Source organism: Peromyscus leucopus, chromosome 15 (genome assembly GCF_004664715.2).
Source record: "Peromyscus leucopus breed LL Stock chromosome 15, UCI_PerLeu_2.1, whole genome shotgun sequence".
Lineage (NCBI taxonomy): Eukaryota > Metazoa > Chordata > Mammalia > Rodentia > Cricetidae > Peromyscus > Peromyscus leucopus.
This window is the reverse complement of record NC_051076.1, coordinates 22,195,669-22,219,516: the sequence shown is the minus strand read 5'-3', so window position 1 is coordinate 22,219,516 and position 23,848 is coordinate 22,195,669. Positions and strand designations below refer to the sequence as shown.

At 36.1% G+C, this 23,848-nt stretch overlaps 1 protein-coding gene and 1 long non-coding RNA gene across 11 annotated transcripts in view; one reads left to right on the top strand and one right to left on the bottom strand.

The window, feature by feature from the left end:
• LOC119089150 overlaps positions 1-14,182 on the top strand; it is a 28,988-nt gene extending 14,806 nt beyond the window's left edge. The window contains exon 2 of the long non-coding RNA XR_005092994.1: positions 13,581-14,182. This is a non-coding gene — a long non-coding RNA (uncharacterized LOC119089150). The remainder of the gene's footprint in view (positions 1-13,580) is intronic.
• Positions 1-23,848, bottom strand: part of Cep170 (centrosomal protein 170) — a 102,108-nt gene that overhangs the window by 43,969 nt on the left and 34,291 nt on the right. For 5 of the 10 annotated variants that reach the window (XM_028865507.2, XM_028865510.2, XM_028865511.2 and 2 more), the window contains exons 5-10: positions 16,804-16,862; positions 16,556-16,715; positions 14,789-14,923; positions 9,313-9,789; positions 4,435-4,592; positions 3,955-4,248 (exon numbers count right to left, since the gene is read on the bottom strand). In XM_028865507.2, the coding sequence (XP_028721340.1) occupies positions 3,955-4,248; positions 4,435-4,592; positions 9,313-9,789; positions 14,789-14,923; positions 16,556-16,715; positions 16,804-16,862 (1,283 nt within the window). The remainder of the gene's footprint in view (positions 1-3,954; positions 4,249-4,434; positions 4,593-9,312; positions 9,790-14,788; positions 14,924-16,555; positions 16,716-16,803; positions 16,863-23,848) is intronic. The other 5 variants (XM_028865512.2, XM_028865515.2, XM_028865516.2 and 2 more) reach the window with 1 other exon arrangement.

Below are 23,848 nucleotides of genomic sequence, written 5' to 3'. Positions count from 1 at the left end.
AGATATAAAACCCACCAGGATGTGTTAAGATTATAAAAGGTGAATTTATAACACTTATAAAATTATTTATTGAAGTCAGAACAAAACATAAACAAAATTGTAGTAATTTAAGCAGTAGAGAAGAGGGTATATTTCAGTACAACACAGAAAAGCAAGGAAAAAGCCATTTTGGCTTAGTCATCTCTTTAAAGACATCTTATTTTAACTATACCAAACTAAGTAAAAATGTAAACACAGACTGATTTGTATTTTCAGGATGCAGTGTACTTTGGGGAAAACAAAAGGACACTTTGTGCTTGTCACACTCATCATCATTGTACCCTGAGATACTATTACTTACACATTTGGACACAGCTTTTCACTCGTTCCTACGTGATGTCATATTGTCTGGTTTTCTTTACTCTTCTGATTGGTTCATGCGCTTTGGTCCAGCAATGTTGGTGTTGCTAAAACTTTCTTATTCTGTCTCCTTTTATCCTGTATGTTTTCCAGTTACCACACCTCTCAGCCCTTTGCTCTCTGATAACTCCCATCTCTATTTTTAGCCTAAATCTCTTATTTAAGATCCAGGTATACATAATCAGGTTAACTCATGATTATAGTAGCTGTTTTTTAAATTGCTTTCCTTTTGGCCTTCCCAACTTCAAGCCATACTTCATACTTCTGACAGTGATTTGACCATGTCATAGACCAGAGAGATGGTTTACAGGGTAGAAGCACTTATTGCCAGGCCTGATCACCTGAGTTCCATCTCTGGGACTAACATAGTGGGAGAAGAACCAACTCTTCCAAATTGTTCTTTGAAGGTATGAAGTTCATACTTTTACTCCTCCCTCCCAAATAAGTAAACATTGAAAAGTTTTCAATGAATCTCCACTGACTTCAGTATAAAACAAAAGGATAGTGTCCGTGTCAGATACAAGGGACTTCGATTCTCTCTCTCTAAAAGTAACTATGGTCCTCTGAACAAGACTTACTTTCTCCTTTACTGATAATCTGATAATCTGGCTACTCTTGCCCTTTATTTTCTCAATAAGACTAGTCTGTACTTTTTTTTTTTTAACTCTGTTATCCCTATAACAGCATTAATTATGTATGGTGAAAAATAAGTCATCTGGCAGTTAAACCTAGAATTAATTGAGGACAGTTCCTATAACCATGGAGTTTATAATTCTCTTTCCTACTCAGATGAATAAGGACAAAAAACACAGAACTAGTAATGATAATGCTTTGGGTTAAAATTCAACAAAATGAGTGTTTATGGGAGCCTTTTTAGATTAGACAGCTTTAGCTATTAGATGGCTAATTCTCTGATGAAGAGATGTCTAACCTGAGACCTCATCCTGGAAGCTACTGTAACATTTCCTTCAACATGTTACACTTCTCAAAGCATTCAACATACTACTTTAAATTTATTTATAATTATATTCCACTATACTTATTTCTTGAAACAAAGAATACAGTCTTTCAAATTTTAATAATCCTTTCTTCATACAAAGTCTGGCACACGGTCAATGAAATAATTACTCCTTAAATGATGGAGTAAGAAAGGAAAGATGCTATATAAAGTTTTGGGTACCAAACAAAGTCAGTTGGACAACAGCTGCTCCAACTTTGATCATACATACTCAAACCTCAAAAGGGGAATGTAGATGACTGAGCATGTCTGTTTACTACTCTGGTCCTTCCAAAGTAGTGCTTATGCCTCAGTATGGCTATTCTTGCCCTTCATTGTCTCTGATCTACAGGTTACTTGGTCTTCTTCAGATATCTGAATCCATATCTCCACGTTTGCTCCTGCAAAGCTAACTTTAAGCTGGCCTGACTCTGGCTTCCAGCTTTCAGCAGACCTATTAGACTCTCGGCTATCTTACTGTGGCAGTTACAGGATAATGGGGTGACTCTTGTTTTCTTTGAAGCAGTCTTGGTTTTAGTTTTCTGGTTTATACAAATGAAGAATGGCTAAATTAGCTATCCAGTCACACAATACCATTATTTTTTTAATGGATCTTGCTCTAAAATCTTTGGTTTCTCCATTCTGAAAGTGATGATGTATTACTTTTGTCAAATACAGGGCTCCTGAGAAAGCAAAGGATACATAGGATACTTTTAGACAGTAACTGAGAACCACTCTGTAAACTCCTTCCTGCCTATCAGGTTTTAAAGAAGCCCACTTGCAGCAGCGCCTTCTTTCTTGCTGGCTGGCCCAGGCCAGGCTGGTCCCTGCTCTGTAACTTTCACTTTGGCTTCACAGTTAACTCTTTTAGTGTTGAAAGAACTTTCCAGGACTTGCCAGTCCTTTGGGTAGAGAGTCATATGTAGAAATGAATAATATAAAAAGTAATAATCAGAGATAACTTTCATACAGCTCTCATGATGGACATCATGATAAGCATACTATGTGTTTTTTAATTCCTATTAAACTTAAAAAAATTTTTTCATCTCAGAAATGACACTTAAGAATAAAGTGGTTGCTTTACCCAAAGAGCATAGTACATGTAAAGTTTACACACTTAATTCCAGATGCTTGCAAATAGCCATGTCTTTAACCTCTGTAATATATAACCAAAAAAATAATATTTTAATGGAAAAATATTAATCACTGCCAAGTAAAATATCTAAGGCTTTTTAAAACCTATACTTTTTTTGTTATTTTGTTTTTTCAAGACAGCGTTTCTCTGTGTAGCTTTGGTACCTATCCTGATCTCGCTCTATAGACCAGGCTGGCCTCGAACTCACAGAGATCCACCTGCCTCTGCCTCCCAAGTGCTGGGATTAAAGGCGTGCACCACTACCGTCCGGCTAAAATCTATACTTCTTTTTTTAAGAACAGTAAAAGGACTGTTTACATATAACAATTATTTCCAAGACTAACGGGTCTCAAAGTCTGGCATTAATGCCACTCTAACAGTAGAATAATTAGACTCCTCAATAAGTTTATGTCTACAAATTATACATATATTCCAGTGAAGGCATCACAAATACTGCAGAATACAGACTAAAATAGAAATAATATACTAAGAATTAAGAGTAAACAGAATCCTACTATTTTTTTTCTTGCATCCCAGAGGGTTGGATGTTGCCCACTTCTCTGACAGGCAATTATGAAAACTCATCACCTAAACTAGCATATTCTAAATGTTAATGTTGATATGAACCACATGGTTATCTTATTTTTAATCACATATTCTGATTCAATATATCTGTATGTGCCTCCGAAGTGATATCAATGTTGTATACTCATAAGTACATTTTGAGTAACAAGAATTTAAATGAGAGATTAATGTTTATAGCCAAACTTAGGTTGCTATTTTCAAGGAGGTAAAATAAATAGCTCATTCTAAGGTCAACTATTCACTATCAACAACAACATTGGGAAGTACTTTTTAAACTATACAACAATCAACATATAAATAAACCAGTAACATAAAAAAAATATGAAATATAGATAATGATTAGGACTGGGTATAAACCTGACTAAAATGAACAGAATATATAAAAACTGATTTTGTTCTGATTTCATCAAAGATAGTAGTAAAGAGAAACAAAGAATCAAAGATAATCACAACATGTGTTTTTTATATGCTTCCAAAATGAAAGTAGGTTGAAAACCTGCTAATATTTATATTCATTTAATAATTACAGCAGTCTATTTCTTTGTTCAGTTTTGATATAAATGACATTACTTTTAAAGCCAATCAAATTTATATACCTTAAAGAGGCCCAGGCAGTTTAATTGTAGAGGACCTTACATATAAAACTCAGGAAAATTCAGAATATAAACAAAATGAAAGCAGGAAATAGTTTGTTCTTGTTGTAGTCTTCTAGGTCCCTAATAAAACCCTAAAGTTCCAATACCACCAACTGCATGAGAACATTTCACATCAACTCTCCAATGAGGTCCAACAGTCAAAAGCCCCACAAAACTAACATACTCAAATTTCAATTATTTACCTTGTCAATCATTTTTCTTGCTTCCACCTCCTCACTGTTGGGATTCTCTAACTCAATGGTATAAGTACCCTTGTCACTTTGGTCATCATCATTATCCTTTTCTGAAGTAGCAGAAGTAGCTTGATTTTTTAACACTTTATCCATCTCCTGGCTTGGTCTGTGCCCAAGACTCCCTGAACTTCTTAACAATGCAGTTTGTAGGAAGGGTATTGACACCGATGGCTCCTCTGATTTCTGTTTTAACAATTTCCCATGTGGAACACCATGCCCCCCTCTGTGATGCGTAGAGCTAGTCTGTAAAGACAAAGAAACCACTTTGGCATCTGCTGGTGGAGAGTTTGCTTTTTTAAGTTTTGTATGTGGTGTTGAGAAAGTTGTTTCCTGACATAGGATTCCTGAACTTTGAGTAAAAGAATATGACCTTCTCTTTCTGGAATGATCTTCATCAAAGAATGCAATCATAAAAGCAGTTTGACTTACAACAGCCTGGTCTTGATGCTTTTCAGTAGACTGAACCTTCTTTTTCTGTTCTGAGTGATGGCGTCGTAAATGTTCCTCAAGGGTTGCACGCTTGCTACAGCGTCTGTGTGCCCCAGCATTCTCTGAATCACTCTGTGTGCCATCATCATGTTTGTTTCCTGGACACAAGAAAGAAATGATATAGTAGAAAAGAAAAAAATGCCATGGAGAAAATCAGAAACACATACAAAAGTGCTATTTGTTTTGACACCCTTCCCATTCCTAATACAAAATCGTATGTTCTTTTCTGTAACAGGTTCTGCACACTGTCCTCATATTTAATCAAACAACAATGAGGTCCTCCATAAACAACTGGATGTATTTGCTTTTCTTTCTCTAAATCCTAACTTTATTAAAAGACTTAAAAGATAAGCAATGTTCCATCATCTGTCATAGTTTGTACTTACAACAGCAAAACACATTAGTTCTGCCTCTGAATCGTAACCCCGTGTTAAAACAACAATAAAAAAACACAAATAAAACTGACTCTTAACATTAATAAGCAAAGCTTCAACCCCACATAAAGAACTATAGGCAACTAATGAACGCCGAGAGTGGGAAAAACAGTATTCCCCAAGAAAGAACACACCAATCAGTCATTCAATACTAATGGTCAGCCCTGACTGAAAACACACACTAGCAAGACCGTAAACTGAGCAGGTTAAGTTTATGTATTAGGAATTATGTTTGTAACAAGCATTCATGAAAAACAAGGCAATAATTTGAAAGAGACTGAGCTGAGAAGGGGTGTATGGGAGTCTGGAGGGAGGAAAGAAAATGGGGAAATGAAGTCATTATAATCTCAAAAGATAAAAGTAATTTTTAAAAAGACTGGTGTAACTGAAACAACTTATTATTAAATAGAACATAAATGTCAGAAAATGGAATATATCTAAATTGTGATATTTATTACTTTTAAAAGTTCAGCATACCTTTCAATAAAAAGATTGAAATTTATAGCTTCTATTAATAATGACATAATTTTTACAAATGTTTTCTTAGCAGAGCTTTCTAAACTCTAGTGGCTTGAAAGAGTTAAAGGATGCTGAGAGCACTAACAAAGACAAATCTGTTGACACCCTTCCATCTGCTAAACGACAGGGTACACATGTAGGCAGATGTCATATCCAAAAAACACAGTCACATTAAAACATACGTGAATTTTGAAACACCAGCCTCCTCACCAAAGTTTTTCTGGATCAGAGCAAGAGTTACTCTAGGAATGATTCAGATAGATTCACCAATCAAGGATTAACTAAAACCTTTCAAAGTTATAAATGAATCTAGTACACTGGAATGTATGTTGGCAGATTCCAATCTTGCAGAAGTAATCCAATTATGAACATTCCCAGGCTGTCTACTCTAATATGAACACCTGTGAGTAATGTGTTAGCCAACAAGAGAAACAATCAAAGAAAAGACTTGATGTTTCTGAAAGAATATGAGATGTATGTCTAGGAAAGGATTTATAAAGTGCATGGGCTTGTTTGTAGTAAATTTGGAAGCTGCCAACAGTGCTGATAATTTAACACAAGAGAATTACCTGCAAAATGTAACACATAAAAGGAACGAGGACAGACAAGGGAATGGTAAAATTGACATCTTGAAAAGAGTAACAGAGCACTGTTAAGGTAAAAATAATGGGGGTTGGGCACATTCGAAGTGATATACCAATATAAAAAACAAATGTGACAAATGTAAAACTCTTCAAATTATTTACTATCTAAAATGTAATCTGAAAAAAATGTGTTTAATAAGCAGAATCTCTGCCACTGATAATTAATCTAGGAATCATGGGTAACATGTGGAAAGCAAATACACATATAACTACTAGTTCAAATATAATTTTTTACTATAGCACTGTTTAAAACATTTTGGGTTGGATATAGTGAACAGGAAGTCAGTTTGCTAAGGTCCAAAGAAACGAATTATAGTATTTCCTGTACAGCAAGACCAAATAAACGTACAACCAGAATTTTTAATAAAAACATCAGTTTCATATCTTTCCTGTTACTAATCTGTTGGAGATTAGTCATTTTGTTTCTTATAAAATTACTATTCCTTCTAGTGCTTCTGTATATTACACAAGGTGAGAAGGTGAGTCATCAGATCAGAGCTGTAATCTTGTTTCTACTTAATAAAAAGACCACCAGGAAATGCTCGACATACTTCTTGAGGCATCTGTCCACCACTAATTATGCCTAAATCTAGAAGTTCATTTACTATCTCTCAAGTTAGCTTGGCTGTACTCCGCAAGAAGCTATGGCTAAAGAAGCTGCAACTCTCCTAAAGGGTGAAAGTGTATGGGCTTTGTGAACATTATTTTCCTCACTGTCCCAAAGCGCGTGCACTTTACTCTTGTAGGAGCAAGGCATCTGTCTGTCTGTCTCTCTGTCTCTGTCTGTCGGTCTGTCTGTCGGTCTGTCTGTCTGTCGGTCTGTCTATCTATCTATCTATCTATCTATCTATCTATCTATCTATCTATCTATCTTGTATCAATTGTTTAACTGATTTTATACTTGCTAAAAAATCCAAATTTTAAGAAATTGTTATTAACTCCTGTCTTCCTTCAGTTATTCACAATCTGAATGTATCCCTTTCATAACCTAAACAGTGGGAAACTTGTTATCTATTGATAGCAGCACTCATTTCTGAAGGAAGTCAAACATCATTTGTGAATAAGTATGAAGAAATAACATAGGTCTATTTGAGATACAAAGTGAGTTATTGCTGTGAAAGGATTTTTTTTGAAGGGCTTTAAAAACAGGATCATGTTAAATCTGAAAGAAGAGTTCCCAGCAATGGTACCACACCGCAAAATGCTTTACCTGTAAATCAAATTCGAAATTGATAGTGATTTGACCAACTTTTGGCAAAAATTTAAAATATATACTGATCAGTATAGAGATAGTGTTCATATGGATATTAATGATTCTACTATCAATTAGGCAAAAACAGTCTTGGTGAAGAGCAGAGAATATACTAAAATGATGGCTTAAAATAATTGTTAATACAAGAAACAGTAACAATGGCACTACTATGAAAGGATTTAAAAATTCTTTTCCCTAAATAATTATCTTATTTTATGTCTATGATTGTTTTGCCTGCATGTATGTATGTTCAAGCTGTGAGTGCCTCCTTCCTGAAGAGTCAGAAGAGGGCCCTGGACTCCTCCTTTATGGATGGTGTGAAGATACCATCTGGGTGCTAGAAACTGAACCTGGGTCCTAATTGTTGAGCTACCTCTCCAGCCTCTTAACAAAGGTTTTTAAATGGTACCTTCCTAAAGGATCTTTTCAATTCAACCTTCATATATTTAGTAATGGTATGAATTTTAAGAAAACTCATTTTCAAGGTATATACTACCTCTGATATCATAATAGCTTATTAATATTATTCATCAAATTTACACTAACGGTCAGTTTACAAATGTTACCTTTAACCTGTGCATGCATATTTTTTAATTATGTGTAAATATCACCTAGTAGGAGTAAATATATCACATTAGAACTCAAAAGCCTTTATGCCAGGTGACTACTGATGACTATGACTAAATATTGTAATAGGTGACAACAAAGAATTAGGTAATCACATGATCTCACTATCCTGAAATGTCTTAGAAACCAATGGAACTACATATAAATTCCTATTTCTTCATTACTTGACCAGAATTCCAGGGTATATGATATGGATTAAGCCAGTCAGTTCTGTCATTAACGAAGTCACTAGATAAAACCATAGGCTGAAATCCAGAAGTATTAAGGGACAGAATAGGTTACATGTGATCCCTACCGCAAAAAGCATTTTTTTGTTTTTGTTTTTGTTTTATTTCGAGACAGGGTTTCTCTGTGTAGCTTTGCGCCTTTCCTGGAACTCGCTTTGAAGACCAGGCTGGCCTCGAACTCACAGAGATCTGCCTGCCTCTGCCTCCCGAGTGCTGGGATTAAAGGCGTGCGCCACCACCGCCCGGCTGCAAAAAGCATTTTTTAAAAATAGAATTAATAAGCTCCTAATAAAAGCCATAGGATGGTTAGATTTACATACAATCATCATTTGGTCAAAACCACTCCTGTACTGATAGCATACTTAAAAATAAGACAGAATAACACAAATTTCAAAATAAATTCAATTCACAAAACCAGTGGAAATGAAGCTGATTATTTGCTACAATCAATGTACATGTATCAAGTTTTTAATGATTGTAATCAAGTGTTGAATACAGTATATACAATAGCTAATGTTACTATATAGTAATATATAATTAATGTCTACAAATAAACATTTAAATTATAATTCTTGATAGCACAAATTTTGTCAGAATAATAGATACCTTGTAAATACATCTAAACTGTATGTTTTGTGAGCACCTCATCAGTAATATGACTATCTGATCTAAACAGAACTTTCAGCCCACACCAACTAGCTTAATTTTGTTTTCAAAACCTAGATATGATATTTATTGGAAGCATGATACATAAAAAAAGAACTATACGTATCCTTTCTTTAAATCAAGAAAATGATGGGGGTTATCTTCTAGGAAACTGTATTTTGTATAGTTAATAGATTTTGTATTTCTGTAGGAAAAAAAATAAAGATAATGAATGACATAAATAACCACCTCCCCCCAAAACCAATGTAACCACATTGGGAAGAAAATGAAGAAAGGCTATTTTGAATGAGTAATTTGAACATAACAGTGTTGTTTGCTTTTGAGCTTCAAAATTAAATGTAAACTTGAAAAAGCAGATATTTTCCACTGTATAATGAAGTAATAGCAGTCTGGTAACTCTGATGACCAACTTTCCTTATGATACAATAGGAATCTCTGAGTCACTTTACCTTTCAACCTCTTCAAGTACACAGGAACATCACTTTTAATGCTCTTGGAATCCTCTTCTGTTCTCTCCCACACCATTTGAGGAGGGTTGTTTTGTGCTAGCCAATCAGCTACTTTGTTTTCTGGTGCCATCATTCCTGTCTGAATTCCTGGCAAGTCTTGAGTTCCAGAAGAGGCCTTCTTTGACTTGTGGCGCTGGTCCGAAGTGAATTTTGTCACATGGTCTCTAATAGTTACTTTTCCTGGTGTACTGTCATCAAATTCAATGGTAAATGAAGCATGCCCTGCACCTGCTGTATGGGAGCTTGGTGTGTCTTTTGTTGGAATCTCATGAATAGTGCTCTCCGCTATTTGTGATGGCTGCTGGAATTCTTTTGTAGGAATTTCAAAATAACTTGGTTCCCTACAGAAAGGAAAAAGTGCTTCTTCACTTGCAGCTGCAGACTGTTCCTCCACTTGCTTGGCATCTATGCTGCACCCTAATGAGAAAAATGAGAGAGAATTCAAAATATTTGGGAGGCTGTAGTATGAGAGTCATTGGTAATGACCATCTGCATTATTCTGAGAATGGGAAGGCAGATGATAATGTGGATGAAAAACAACAGCATTATATATGTCATTATATATATGACAGAAAAAAGTCACAGAGATGAAACAATCTTGACTAGGATACAATTACCAACAGGAGATGCAAGATAAGCAGCAGCAATGGGGGGAAAAATCAAAGGAGAAAAAGATAGACCCTGCATGGACAGGCCCATACATTTTTCAACTAGAAAATCTAGAAATCATCAAGATGAGAAAGAATTAACGTATAGATGGAGATGTTCCATCCATACACATGTGTGTAAATACACACACACACATAGTAGGATAGAAAAAGCATGAATTACCTAATCCAGTTTCCAGAATAAGCTATTTGAAACACTTGAGAACAAATGTAGGGCTCTAACAGTGAAGAGGCAATCTAGTGACAATGGAGATAGAAAGTAAATATATAAACGATGCTTTGGAAGTAACAATTCCACTTAGCAGTCTCTATCATATTCAGAGACTCTACTTTAGGACAAAATTGATAATATGGACTCTTGAGAGATGACACACGTTATAAGGTAAGAGTGGTTAGTGATAAAACATGTGGCTGTGGCAACAAGGCAATTCAAGCAGTAGTATGAAAGAAATAACACAAAACTAGGAATTCTGTAGTCATCTAGGAAGTCTGGGAGAAACTTAGTCTAGACCTCTGTGGAGCAGAATGTACACACCTGCCCAAAGGTCATGTGTGAAAGCTGAGTAACAAGCAGTGAGTGGCAAGGAGAGCAGGCAAACCTGGAACACTGTGACAGTCTCTCCACTGCTTAAGCCACTGACTGCATAAAGACGTGATGAGGGGTGTGGCTGGTAGCACAATGTACAAGAAAAAAGGGGAATATTAAGCTGCCCTTTGGTTGAGAAAATAAAATACAGTATCTATTACCAAGACAGTCTACTATCATAGAAAAATGAATATGAAATAAATTTCCGTAAGGCTCAAGTATCAACCTTATTTTAAGCAGATTTCATAGTAAATCAATTACAATTAACTAGGAAAACAAGGCAATACAGGCATATGAGGCTGTTTCCAATCATTTTTTAATTACACACAGTATTTAGTCTTCTGAAATATCTTTTCAAATATTGTATCTTTGTACAATTCATTAGGTGTTATAATTGCTTTCTTTATAATACACTGATTATGAAATGATAACAAAACCATCTTTATGTTACAGAGTAATATTCTTGTCATTAAATACGTGGGATATGATATAAAAGGTATCAGGCTCCACTACTACAATAATAATGATCACAATAGCCATGGTCATACTGTCAAAAAGTGACACAAAAGGCAGATACTATTGAAGAATAGAAACTTTAAAAGTAAAAATTATTCTTTTCAAAAATTACTCCATCTGGTTTAACAAAGAAAAGTCAAAGTATTTCAGAGAAATTATTATAGCAAGGAAGAGAGGTAAGATGAAAATCAAGAGCAGATTGACCTTGAAAACAGTATCCCAGTGTTATTCTGTATCAAGAACCTTAAAGGCTCAGGCTCTGGAGGGACATTACTGTAAGGTTTTGTTGTTTAATAACTTACACAATGATGATTCTCAGTAATAAAGGAAAAACTTAAATTGTTCAGTTTTCTCTGTCTAAGAAGGTGGTGATGTAGATATTACATTTCATCATGATTTATGACAAATGTTTAGTTTTCAATAATTCAGTTGTAAAATTAAAGTTCAATCATCTGGAAACTTTAGTATGTGAACAGATTAATTTCTCTGGAGACAAAATCATGAAAGGGGTAGTCCTTTTAGAACTCTAGTCTGACTAGAAATACATATTAGAGAAATTGCTAAGGAGTTTTAAGATCATGCTAGAAAAATTAAACAGCTTTCTTCTCTTACAACATTGATAGATCACAGTCTGGAGTTTATGAATCTCATTATTTCTATTCACAGCCATTTTTATTTAAACCAAATTAAACTACCTGGGGTAGTATTTGTTATACTAATATTTTATAATTAATCTCAATTACCAAGAATTTAAAAAGTAATTTAGTAACTAAGCTAGAATTGAATTTGTATGCCTATATAGTCAATATTAATAGCTAAGTGTGTATATGTATACATATATATAGATGCACACATACATATATATTTGTTTATTCTGAGATAGGTCTTACATAGTCTAGGTTGGCTTTATTTATTTATTTATATTTGAGACAATATAAATCTCAATCTGTAGAGGCCTTCTTTGACCTGTGGCGCTGGTCAGAAGTGAATTTTGTCACATGGTCTCTAATAGTTACTTTTCCTGGTGTACTGTCATCAAATTCAATGGTACATGTAGCATGCTCTGTACCTGCTGTATGGGAATTTGGTGTGTCTATTTTTGGAATCTCATGAACAGTGCTCTCTTCGATAAGTAAATTAACATCACTCTGTGCCTCAACTCTTTTCTCTATAAAATAGGCAAAATAACAGTAATTACTTGGCCGGGCGGTGGTGGCGCACACCTTTAATCCCAGCACTCGGGAGGCAGAGGCAGGCAGATCTCTGTGAGTTCGAGGCCAGCCTGGTCTCCAAAGCGAGTTCCAGGAAAGGCACAAAGCTACACAGAGAAACCCTGTCTCAAAAAAAGCAAAAAACAAAACAACAACAACAACAAAAACCAGTAACTACACCTTTAGATATTACCATGATAAGGAGATGCATACAAATCATTTGGAAGAAGTGGACAAAGTAAGTGCAACTGAATGCTTGCCATTGTTTGTCATGGTTCTACTCTTTACCATAGTCATATGCATGTGTCATTATACTTTACAAGCTATGTGTGGCAGAATTTCAAAGTTGTGTGAGGAAGCAAAGGCTACATTTTTTATGGCTCCTTAATTTTCACGATCATGCAATTATTTTCCAAATTTTGCAACAGTTAAATTCATCTGTTTCCTAACCCATCCAATTGGTTCTATTCCCCCTATCCCATAACAGACAGTTAGCTTTAGTGCAAATGAGGTTAGAATATATGGTACTTGAGGTGAGGAAGTTAGAGGTCAGTCATGAAGATTTACACAAAAATAGTAAATGAAGCAGTACTGTACACTCGCAGTATAGTATCATTTTGTACTTTATACTACACATATTGTGGGAGAAGAGGAGGTAGGAATTAGCACAATTATGTGGTGGTATGTTGGGAGAGAACACTAAAACAATAATAATCAGATACAAGGTGCACTAGGGAACAAAAAGTTCCAAATCTACTTGTCAGGTAAAACAAAGTCACTCTTCTTAGAACTAAAGATCAGTTCATATTTGCTATGCAAAGTTTACTGAAATGAGGGTGAAACTTAAGGTCAAAAGTTTAGTAATGACTAAGCAGTGAAAACAAAAACAACAAAAGTAGATAATATGTTAAAGAGAGAAAAAGACCAAAAAGACATTCTTGATTGACATCCAGTTTCCTTCCTAAAGGAACTTTTTCCTAAAAGAACTTCAATACTTTCCAGTACCACTCTTCTGACACTGCTCATATGCCTTAGGGACAAATAACTCCACACCAAGGTGAGCAAGATAATGACAATCTCGAATGGTCTGCCAGAGACTGGTTAGAACAGCAGGTGACTTTCTGAATCTGTGAGAAGCTAATGAGAGATGTGTTGAAGATTTGGGGAAATGTCTTCTTCCAAATCCCAGGAGATCTTCTGTAACACAACTTTTGTTCCTTATTGCAGGGTGTGACCAAAAACTGTATAACTTTGAATGCTGATGGCAGCAGCTTTGATTATGAGGGTAACAACATCAACATGTTAAGTACTGTGGATAGCAAGACAGAGATGGCAAAACTAGCTAACAATACTGTCTATTGCACTACACCCTGAGAGAAATCAGGATGGGAGCCAATAGATTCCTTTCCTACTTTGTATCAGACAGCAGTTCTTTCACTTACATCTGAAGGCATGTTAAATTATATTAAATGACATCAAGAAAAAGCACTGGTGAAGAAACAAAGCTGCGATGGAAAGTTATTTTAAAGCTTGGTGTCATAAGACCTACTTGATCATGACAGCTTTTTAAAGACTTGTACTCTGGTCTAACTAGACTATATCAAAAGACAGAATGTTCATAATTCTCCAACTAAGAAAACTGTCCTGCTGACTTTGTATAAATGAAGTTAAAAAAAAAAAAAAAAATTCTTGAAAGAGTTCTGATGGGGTTTGTCCTTGCCTCAGAGAAACACTATGTCTCCAAACTGATCCTTGGTGTCTGTATTTAATTCCTCCAGTTTTGGATCCTTATCTGCTGTTAATAAAGAAACTGGTTGCTCCATCCTTCAGTTCTGATGTCTTTCAGCAACTTTATCTGATAATCAGTATCTCCATTTATCTTGGAAATCTTGACTTTTCTGGACACTGGTCACCACTTAACCAGACCACCAACAAAAGAACCATGTTCTTTTAGTTAGTGAGGCTCTTCACTTTGGCTGCTGAACTCTGAATCATATTGCTATCTTACCTCAATAAAGTAAGCATGCTGGGACTTTAAAGAACGTACAATTTCATATTATATTTCTGAACATAACAGAATTTTTTTATTTTACAGTGAGTATATGAGTATGAATCAAGTAAAAACATGTAACTCACATGTCCCTACTATTTTATCAATTCAATTAAATATTTTAAAATACTTAAAATGTCCAGTTATGGCATTAATCTGTTACAGTTTTCACAATTTCATAAGCTGGAAAAATATAACATGAGTTTATAAAGATACTGTATGTAGTATTTTATGTTAGATTCATAATGTATTACAAGAGCAAAGCCATCATCACCCTTAAAAAAATCAAGCTATGGTAGAGATCATTTTCAGAGCAGACTGACTTTTGTCTGGAATATAACACTTGCCCAATATGAACTGGGTATCCTAGCCACGGAGGTCTTACCTGAAGCCCCAGCGTCCTGATGCTTCTCTTCAGGCTTGCCATTAGACCTGAGAGCTCTTTGTTCATCCACCTCATCATCTCCCCACCATGATGGCTGTCCATATAATGGAGTGCCACGGGGCATAGCAGAAACATCTAAAAGAAGCAGGGGGGAAAAAAATCTCTCTAAAGCAAATGAAGTAAGAAAATATATTTTGCATGACTCTAGATTTACTTAGTTGACTCAAAGTACTCTACTTCCATTAATGTAATATTTGAACATGACCTTAAACAGCACTAGACATGACAAAGTAAATGAAGATCAGCAATGATTAAGAAATACAACTTGCTATATATAAAATCCAAAAGCTTTTTGTTAAGTGTTAGGGGCTCTCTGATATGTAAATGAACCTAGGTAACAAATGATCTTTGAGTATTTAGACAGGAAGTATCTTAGGTAAAAGGATTTTGTTAGAATTAACAAAGGAATAATGAAACCATTCCGATCAAAAATGTCATTAAATCTAAATATATAAAAGATGAAACTAAAGCAAATATTGGCATGAGCAACAACATAAGGGTATACAGTAACTACATTTGTAACTCAATACTAACAGATCTTTAGTTTCAGTAACTGTAGTTCTGTTTATCAATTTAATACATTTGTTATATGAAGGAATTATCTACATAAAGCATCTTTGTAGTTATTAAATTTAATATTTAATCTACAAATTAAAACTGTAAGCATTATATGATATGAGGATGGTGTAGTAGTATTACATTTTCCCCTTTTATTTCAATTATAATTCAGAGAAATATAGATAATATGAAATAATAAACTATTATTTCCTTCAAGTATTGAAATCACTTTCCTTAAATATTTAATATATTTAAGGGTTATATATTTAAGGGTTATTTCTAGGAAAAACTGGCTATATAAAAATGCACTCTGGGATCAATCACTAGTATACATTATTTTTATAAAGGTATAGACACAAATGAGAACAAAGAATGTAGGATCTTCAAAACCAAGTATAAATTCAGAATTTCCAAAGGAGTTAGCTTATTGTAATGTAAATTATATTGACAATGATCATGTGCTGTTACTGTAATGTACATTATTACTGACAAACTGTTTATCGTGTGTTGTTTCAGGTCATTGAGAAGCTAGCTCTTGAACTGGGGAAGACACCAATCCCCACTTTAGACCCCAAGTGGGTTTGACTCAAAGTGTCCTTTAAGGTCTAGGGATGGACTAGTCCCCCTAACTCTGACAGGGAGGGAGAGAAAAATAAAAGAGCCCAAAAGTAAAACATGTGTCCTTGAGGACAGCTAAAAGGTAAACTATTCCCAAGACAGGTTATTATTGTTTATCCCGTAATATGGAAGTGTCTGCAGACGAAGAGAGAAGCTGGAAACAGAACTCTGGAAAGCTGAGCCACTGAGACAGCTCAATTGAGAACTGCAGCTGACTGCCTCAGTTTCCCCAGTTAGTTTCTGCTGGATATTGTGAGCAACCTACTAGATGACGCTACCTTTCTATGTTTTAGCTGTTGTTACTTTGAAGCCTCACCCCAAGGGACAGTCTATTCGGCCTGGGACTTGTACTGGGAATTCTAGTTGGCTGCTTTAAAGCTGCTTCACAGTTGGTTTCTCTGAGTACCCAACTTGATGATCTTTTCCTTTCCTGCTTCCCCTCTTCCTCCCCTCCCCTTCCTTCCCTCTCTCTGAAAAGATAGATAGCTATGGCTATTGTAGATCATTCTCCAGATCATACAGACCACTTACCCATGGATTTCTCCTCTGATTTCAGAGCTTCTGTAGCTCTGTGCTGCACTTCTGGAGTAGTATCCACTTTGGAATCTGTGCCTTTAGCACTTGCCGGTTTTGGTAATTCTGATTCTGAAGACTTCTGGGACAACTGAAGCTGAATGGTAAACTTCTCATGCTACAAAACATTTCAAATCAAAAGGAAGCTTCCATGAAAGAAGTCAAATGTAGGGAGTAATAGGCTAACAACAAAGATAAACTCTTACCTTAAGAGCTTCTTCAGGGACCCTCATTTCTCCTCGAACTACAGTGAAGAGATTTGTATGTAAATAGAGCTAAGGAAGAATAGAACTCCAAAATTTTGGTCACTGTGCTTGAAAATGGTCATTAGACACATTTTTCAAGAGTAAATATAGAATATTTTTATTTACCATCTATTTGTACAGGTACTGGGGATTAAACCCAGGACCTTGCATATGCTAAACAAGTACTCTACTGCTGAACCACATCCTCAGGTTTAAAAAAAAAATTTTTTTATAGACAAGGTCACTAGGCTGTCCTCAAATTGACATTCTTCTGACAGCTCACAGAGTACCTGGAATGTAGAATGTGCCCATAATACTCCCTTTAATATTAAAAAGTATTTAAAATATATAATTTGTCATTTAAAAATATTAAGAACCTTAAAATTCTAATAAGTATTTGTAATCTCAGGCATTACTAGTCTTCAAACAATTAGAGCCCAAACATTTTTAATTTTCACAAACAAGAATATGACAGGAACAAAATGAAGAAACTTATAGATACCTAGTCACAAAAGTGTAAAAATGTCTCATGAGTCAATACCCAACAGCAAATCCTAAAGGAACTGATTACTCAGGTTGCCATAAACTTTGATAAAAATGAGGTTCATTTTCTAAGTACAAAAAAATGAATGCTATAATTAGGGTTCATATGCAACCCTACCACCCCCTTCCCTCCATGTACTGCAATAAGGTCATATTACATAATAAAACAATGATTCTATACACATGAGAACAAGTGCTAGATATAATGAATGCTTTCATTATTATGCCAAAACAACAAGGCTTCTTACTAAAGATCAATTCACTAGAGGTCTTATTTCCTACCATTTAACCTTACAATGAAAGAAATTTTATAATCACGTACTGAATTCTACCCTCCTTTACTAATTTAAAGCATTACCAATTACTTCAAGGTTAGGAAAAACTGTAATCACTGTGATGTGTGTGTGTGTGTGTGTGTGTGTGTGTGTGTGTGTGTGTGTGTTTGAGAGAGAGAAGAGAGAGAGAGAGAGAGAGAGGAGGGAGGGGGGGGGGGAGGGAGGGGAGAGAGAGAGAGAGAGAGAGAGAAAGAGAGAGAAGAGAAGAGAGAGAGAAGAGAGAGAGGAGAAGAGAGAGGTCCAAATGTAATTGAAGCAGTAAACTTATTAAAAGAACTTCTTAAAGCTATAAACAACCTGTTCAATCCATTAATCTTTGTTTTTTTTTTTTTTCATTTTTCTTAAGAAATTTTCTACTCACTCCACCTACTATCCACAGATCCCCCCTCCTTCTTTCCCCCAGCCCTCTTTCCCAAGCCACCCCGCATCCCCACATCCCCCAAATCAAGGTCTCCCATGTATAGTCAACAGAGCACTGCAAACTGAACTTAGGCAGGTCCAAGACCCTTCCCACTGCACCAAGGCTGTGCAAGGCGCCACACCACAGGCACCAGATCCCCAGAAGCCTGCCCATGCACCAGGGATGGATCCCGATCCCCCTACCTGGGTGTTCCCCAAACAGTTTGAGCCAAACAACCATCTTCTGTATCCAGAGGGCCTAGTCTAGTCCCATGGGGGCTCCACAGCCACCAGTCCACAGTTCATGGGCTTCCACTAGTATGGCCAGTCATCTCTGCACATCCTCCCACCATGATCTCGACATCCCTCGCCTGCAGAATCTCTCCTCTCTCTCATCAGATGGATTCCCAGAGCTCAGCCTGGTGCCTGGCATGGATCTCTGCATTTGCCTCCATCAGGACAAAGGCTCTATGATGACAGCTAGGGTATTTGCTAGGCCGGTCACCAGAGTAGGCCAATCCAGGCACCCTCTGGACCACTGCCAGCAGACTAAGGTGGGGTCAACCTTGTGGATTCCTGAGAGCCTCCCCAGCACCCTGCCTCTTCCTATTCCCATGATGTCCTCATATATCATGGTATCTTCCTTCCTGCCCTCCCACTCTGTCCCTGTTCCAGCTTGATCCTCTCATTTCCCCATGCTCTCATCCCCCACTCCTCGCCATCTACCATCCCCCCACACCCAGTCCACTCATGTAGATCTCATCCACTTCTTCGCAGGATCATCCATGTGTCCCTCCTAGGGTCTTTCCCTGTTAGCTAGGAAATACAAATCAAAACAATTCTGAGATACCATCTTACATCTGTCAGAATGGCTAAGATAAAAAAAAACACTGAAGACAGCTTATGTTGGAGAGACTGTGGAGCAAGGGGAACACTCCTCCACTGTTAGTGGGAATATAAACTTGTACAGCCACTCTGGAAATCAGTATGGGGATTTCTCAGAAAATTGGAAATAAGTCTTTCTCAAGACCCAGTTATACCATTCTTGGGCATATACCCAAGGAATGCTCAATCTTACCACAAGGCCACATGCTCAACTATGTTCATATCAGCATTATTTGTAATAGCCAGAACCTGGAAACAACCTAGATGCCCTTCAACTGAAGAATGGATAAAGAAAATGTGGCACATATACACAATGGAGTACTACTCAGCAGTAAAAAAACAATGATATTATGAAATTTGCAGGCAAATGGATGGAACTAGAAAATATCATCTTGAGTGAGGTAACCTAGACTCAGAAGGACAAACACAGTATGTACTTACTCATAAGTGGATACTAAATGTGAGGGAAGGGATGGACAGACTAATCTTGGTTCTTTTCCAGTAAATAATTGTGAACAGAACCCCCCACCCCCAAAGAATTTACTTATAGAATTCTGTCTTGAGCTTTCTTGTCGACAAAGTGGCTTCCTACTGCTTTGCACTATTAAAACTTTTCCCTTTCATGTTACATAGATATTTGCTGATACATATAAAAATATACATGTAAGTAAACATTTAGTGGAAATCACCTAGCAAGCAGTTCTCAACCTGTGGGTCACAACTCCCACAGAGGTGGCATGTTGGATATCCTGAATATCATATATTTATATTGCAATTCATAACAGTAACAATATTACAGTATGCAGCAACAAAATAATTTTATGGTTGGGGGTCACAAGGGTCACAGCATTAGGAAGGTTGAAAACTACTGGTCTAGCACTTTTTTGCCTCAGAAATTAAGAGAAAGATATAAATACAAAAGGAAGGAGTCAAATTATCCTCATTTGTACATATGACGATTCTATGCCTGCAAGGCTCCACAGACTCCATCAGATCGAAACACTTTCAGAAATGTTGGAAGGCATAAAACTGTTTTTACAAGACAAGCCAGTAGTATTTTAATACTCAAATAACAAATCTGCTGAGAAAAAGTTATGAAAAAACATTTCATCCATCTGTCAAAAAATAGTACCTAGGGATACACCTAATCAAGGAAGTAGACCTTTTCAATGAAGATTTAAGACACTGGAAAAATAGCTGACCATAGAAACGCTCCTAAACTGGCAGAACTGTGTCTTGAAAATGGCTGTTACCCAAAGTAATTTACAGACTTAAAGCAATCTTAATCAAAATCCTAATGTCTTTCTTCATACAACTAGAAAATAATCTAGAAATAAACACAAAAACACAAAAGGCTATGAGTCTAAGTAACAAGAACATTGCTAGATATACCACACCTGATCTCCAAAGTATACCTCTGAGCAATAGCAACAGAGACAGCATGGTTCCGGCATAGAGAGACATACTGACCCATGGAACACAGCTCTGGACAGTCTCCAAAGTACACCTCAGAGCAATAGTGACAGAGACAGCATGGCTCTGGCATAGAGAGACATACTGACCATAGCTTTGGACAGCTAATATGACAAGGTTGTCCCAAACACATGCTGCAACAAAGACAGTCTATTAAAAATCAGTGCTGCAGGCAAAACTGGATATCCACTTTCAGAAGAATGAAATTAGAACCAAATCTGGCACAAAAATCAACTCAAAGTGGGTGAAAGGTCTTAATTTAGAACCTGAATTGCTGATAATGCTAGGGTAAAACGTTTCAAGGCATGGTCTAAAACTTTCTGAACAGGATTTGATAGCACAGCAAACAGCCAAAGGTGGGATTGTGTGGAATTATGAAAACTTCTTAACAGCTAAGTAAACTATCAGCAGAGTGAACAGATAGCCCACAGAATGGGAGAAAACGTGTTTCAGTACAGTTAGAATGGGGTTAATATCTAGAACATATAATGAATTTCAAAAATTGACCACCAAAGGACAAACTGCAAATCATTAAATGAATTAAAAAAGTTCTGAAGACAAATATATATATATAAACACACAAAGGATATTGAACATCCATCAGGAAAATAAAAATCAAAAGTACTTGGAGCTCTACCTCACCACATCAGAACGACTATTATTCGCAAAATAAAGTACAATAAATGCTGGTTGAAGATATGGGGTAGGAGAAACATTTATTCATCGTTGACAGGAGTGTAAACTGATAGAAAAATTATAGGCACATGTACCAAGGTGTCGCAAAAAACAAAAAGACAGTTATATGATCCTCCTATCCATCCACCACATCTGGGCATATACCCAAAGTACTCTACATTCCACCAAAGAGGTACTCGAACATCTATATTTGCTATTCTTTATTCACAGTAGCAAGGAAATGAAGCCAGCCCAGATGTCTGTCAACAGTCAATGTTTAATGAAGATATAGTGCATACACATGATGGAATTTTACTTAGCTATAAAGCAAAAAAATTCTAAAGTATGCATGAATGTGGATGGATCTGTAATTAAGCAAGGTACTTAAAATTCAGAAAGACAAATACCACATTTTCTATTTTGTATGTGAACTTGGGATCTTAATGTGCATATGTATGTATATATGTGTGTGGGGTAAGGGTATAGGTCATGAAACTAGAAAGATCAAGAGAGTAGGAAAAAGTAGTAATGAAGAGGATGGTAATAGAACATATAAGACATGAAAGCAGGGCCAGGCAGTGGTGGCGCACGCCTTTAATCTAAGCACCCTGGAGGCAGAGGCAGGTGGATTTAGATGAGCTCTATGCCAGCCTGGTCTACAGAGTGAGTTCAAGGACAGCCAGAACTATTTCACAGAGAAACCCTGTCTCAAAAAAACCAACCCTCCCCACCCCCTCACACACAAAAAAACAAACATGAAAGCAGGAAAAGAGGTCACTGGGAATGTAGAACTATAAAGAGGAAAAACAAAAGCAAACTATATTTAAAACCCAGTACTTCATACAGCAATTAAAAAGAAAAAAAAGAAAAATACAGTCAGATATGGTAGCATTGCCTATAATCTTAGCATTCAGGGAGCTGGGGCAAAAGGATTATGTCAGCTTCGTTAAAGATGCAGCCCCTAGTAGTTTAACCACACCCCAGGCCAGGCCCATCCCAAGGCTGGCTAGCTAGGCCACACAAACGCAGGTGGGGAGGTGGCGGGGCAGGGGTACAAAAAAAGACAACTCAAAGTTGGGTGGGAAGGGAAGGGAAGGGAAGGGAGGTGGTTATGGAAGGAGCTGGGAGAGAGAAAGTGAGTATGTGCAAAATACATTGCATGACATCTTCAAAGAATAACATCATATTGTGTAAAAATCATTTAGCATATCCCCGACCAACAAACTACACCCGTGTAATAGGAAGCAGCTAACAAACATAAAATGAATGAACTTATCAGGATTCCTTACCTGACACATTTGTGGTCATTTGTCTTGAGGTTATGGTCATTTTGAAAACTGGAATATTTCACTGAGTTCATGCTTTTCAAAAAATTTCTCTAGTTAGAAAACAGACTTATTGCATATACATTATGTTCTCTAGTTCAAATCTTAAGCTATTTTAATGTTGTCTCTCCATTAAGGTGACATGTTGTTAATCAGAACTTTCCACTCTAGAGCGCAGTCTATATAGAGTGACTATTAACTTAATTTTATGTATGAATAAATCATGACAATTTCCCTAGTTTACTATCACTAATACATATATCACATAAAATGGTTTAAAAATTCTGTCCCATGGTATAAAATTTCTGCCAATTAACAGCCCATTGTTCATTATATCAACAGTTCTCAACTTTCTTAATGCTGTGACCCTTTAATACAGTTCCTCAGGTTGTGAATCCCAACCATAAACTTATTTTCATTGCCACTTCATAATTGTAATTTTGCTACTGTTATGAACTGTAATGTAAATAACTGATATTCAGGATATTTGATATATGATTCTCAAAGGGGTCACAACCCACAGGTTGAGAACCAGTGCTTTATATAAAAGTATTAGAATCAGCATGAAACACTAAATGAAAACAACTAAATGAGCATTAACTGGACATTTGAATAACAGTGGTAGCTCAATACTGACTGTACAATTTGGAGGAAGTCCTTAGGGACAAAAAAATTAAAAGCCCTATCCAATTTTAGATGTATTGTGAGTTACATGTTAGGAAAAAAAAAAAAAAAGGTTAGCTTGCTATTAATATACAACAATCTGCAAAAGCACGAGTTATTTCTTATGCCTCCTCTTTCATGCCCTATTCACCCTACTCTTCCTCCTACTCTTCTTGAGAGTGCTTTCACACTATACTCAAGCCATCTTCCTGATCCAGCCTCTTGAGAAGCAAGGATGAGAAGTATACTCTATTGCATTTGCTAGTTTCTTCTGAAATTAATACTCAAGAGTAACTTTTAAAAAAATGTTATTAAAATCTGAATTCCTTAGAATTTTCCCATGTTTTAAGATGGCTAATAGTAAATTATTTATAGGAGGCACTTGCACATAAGTTCTGATAAAACTTAAGCTGGTTGAAACAATTTTTAACTGTATGTAATTAAAAACATTTACATGTATTTATTTGGTGTGTGTGTGCATACATGTACACCAAGATACGTATGCAGTGGTCACACAATATATTGTAGGAGTCTGTTCTCTCCTTCTACCTTGTGGGTCCTGAGGATTGATCTCAGGTTGCCAATCTTGGAAGCAAGTAACTTTACAGGCTGAGCCATCTCAAAGGCTCAACATACATATTTTTAAAAAAAATTTAGAATATATAACAAATAAGTATTTAATTTGTTTTTTTCAGTTTTTCAAATATA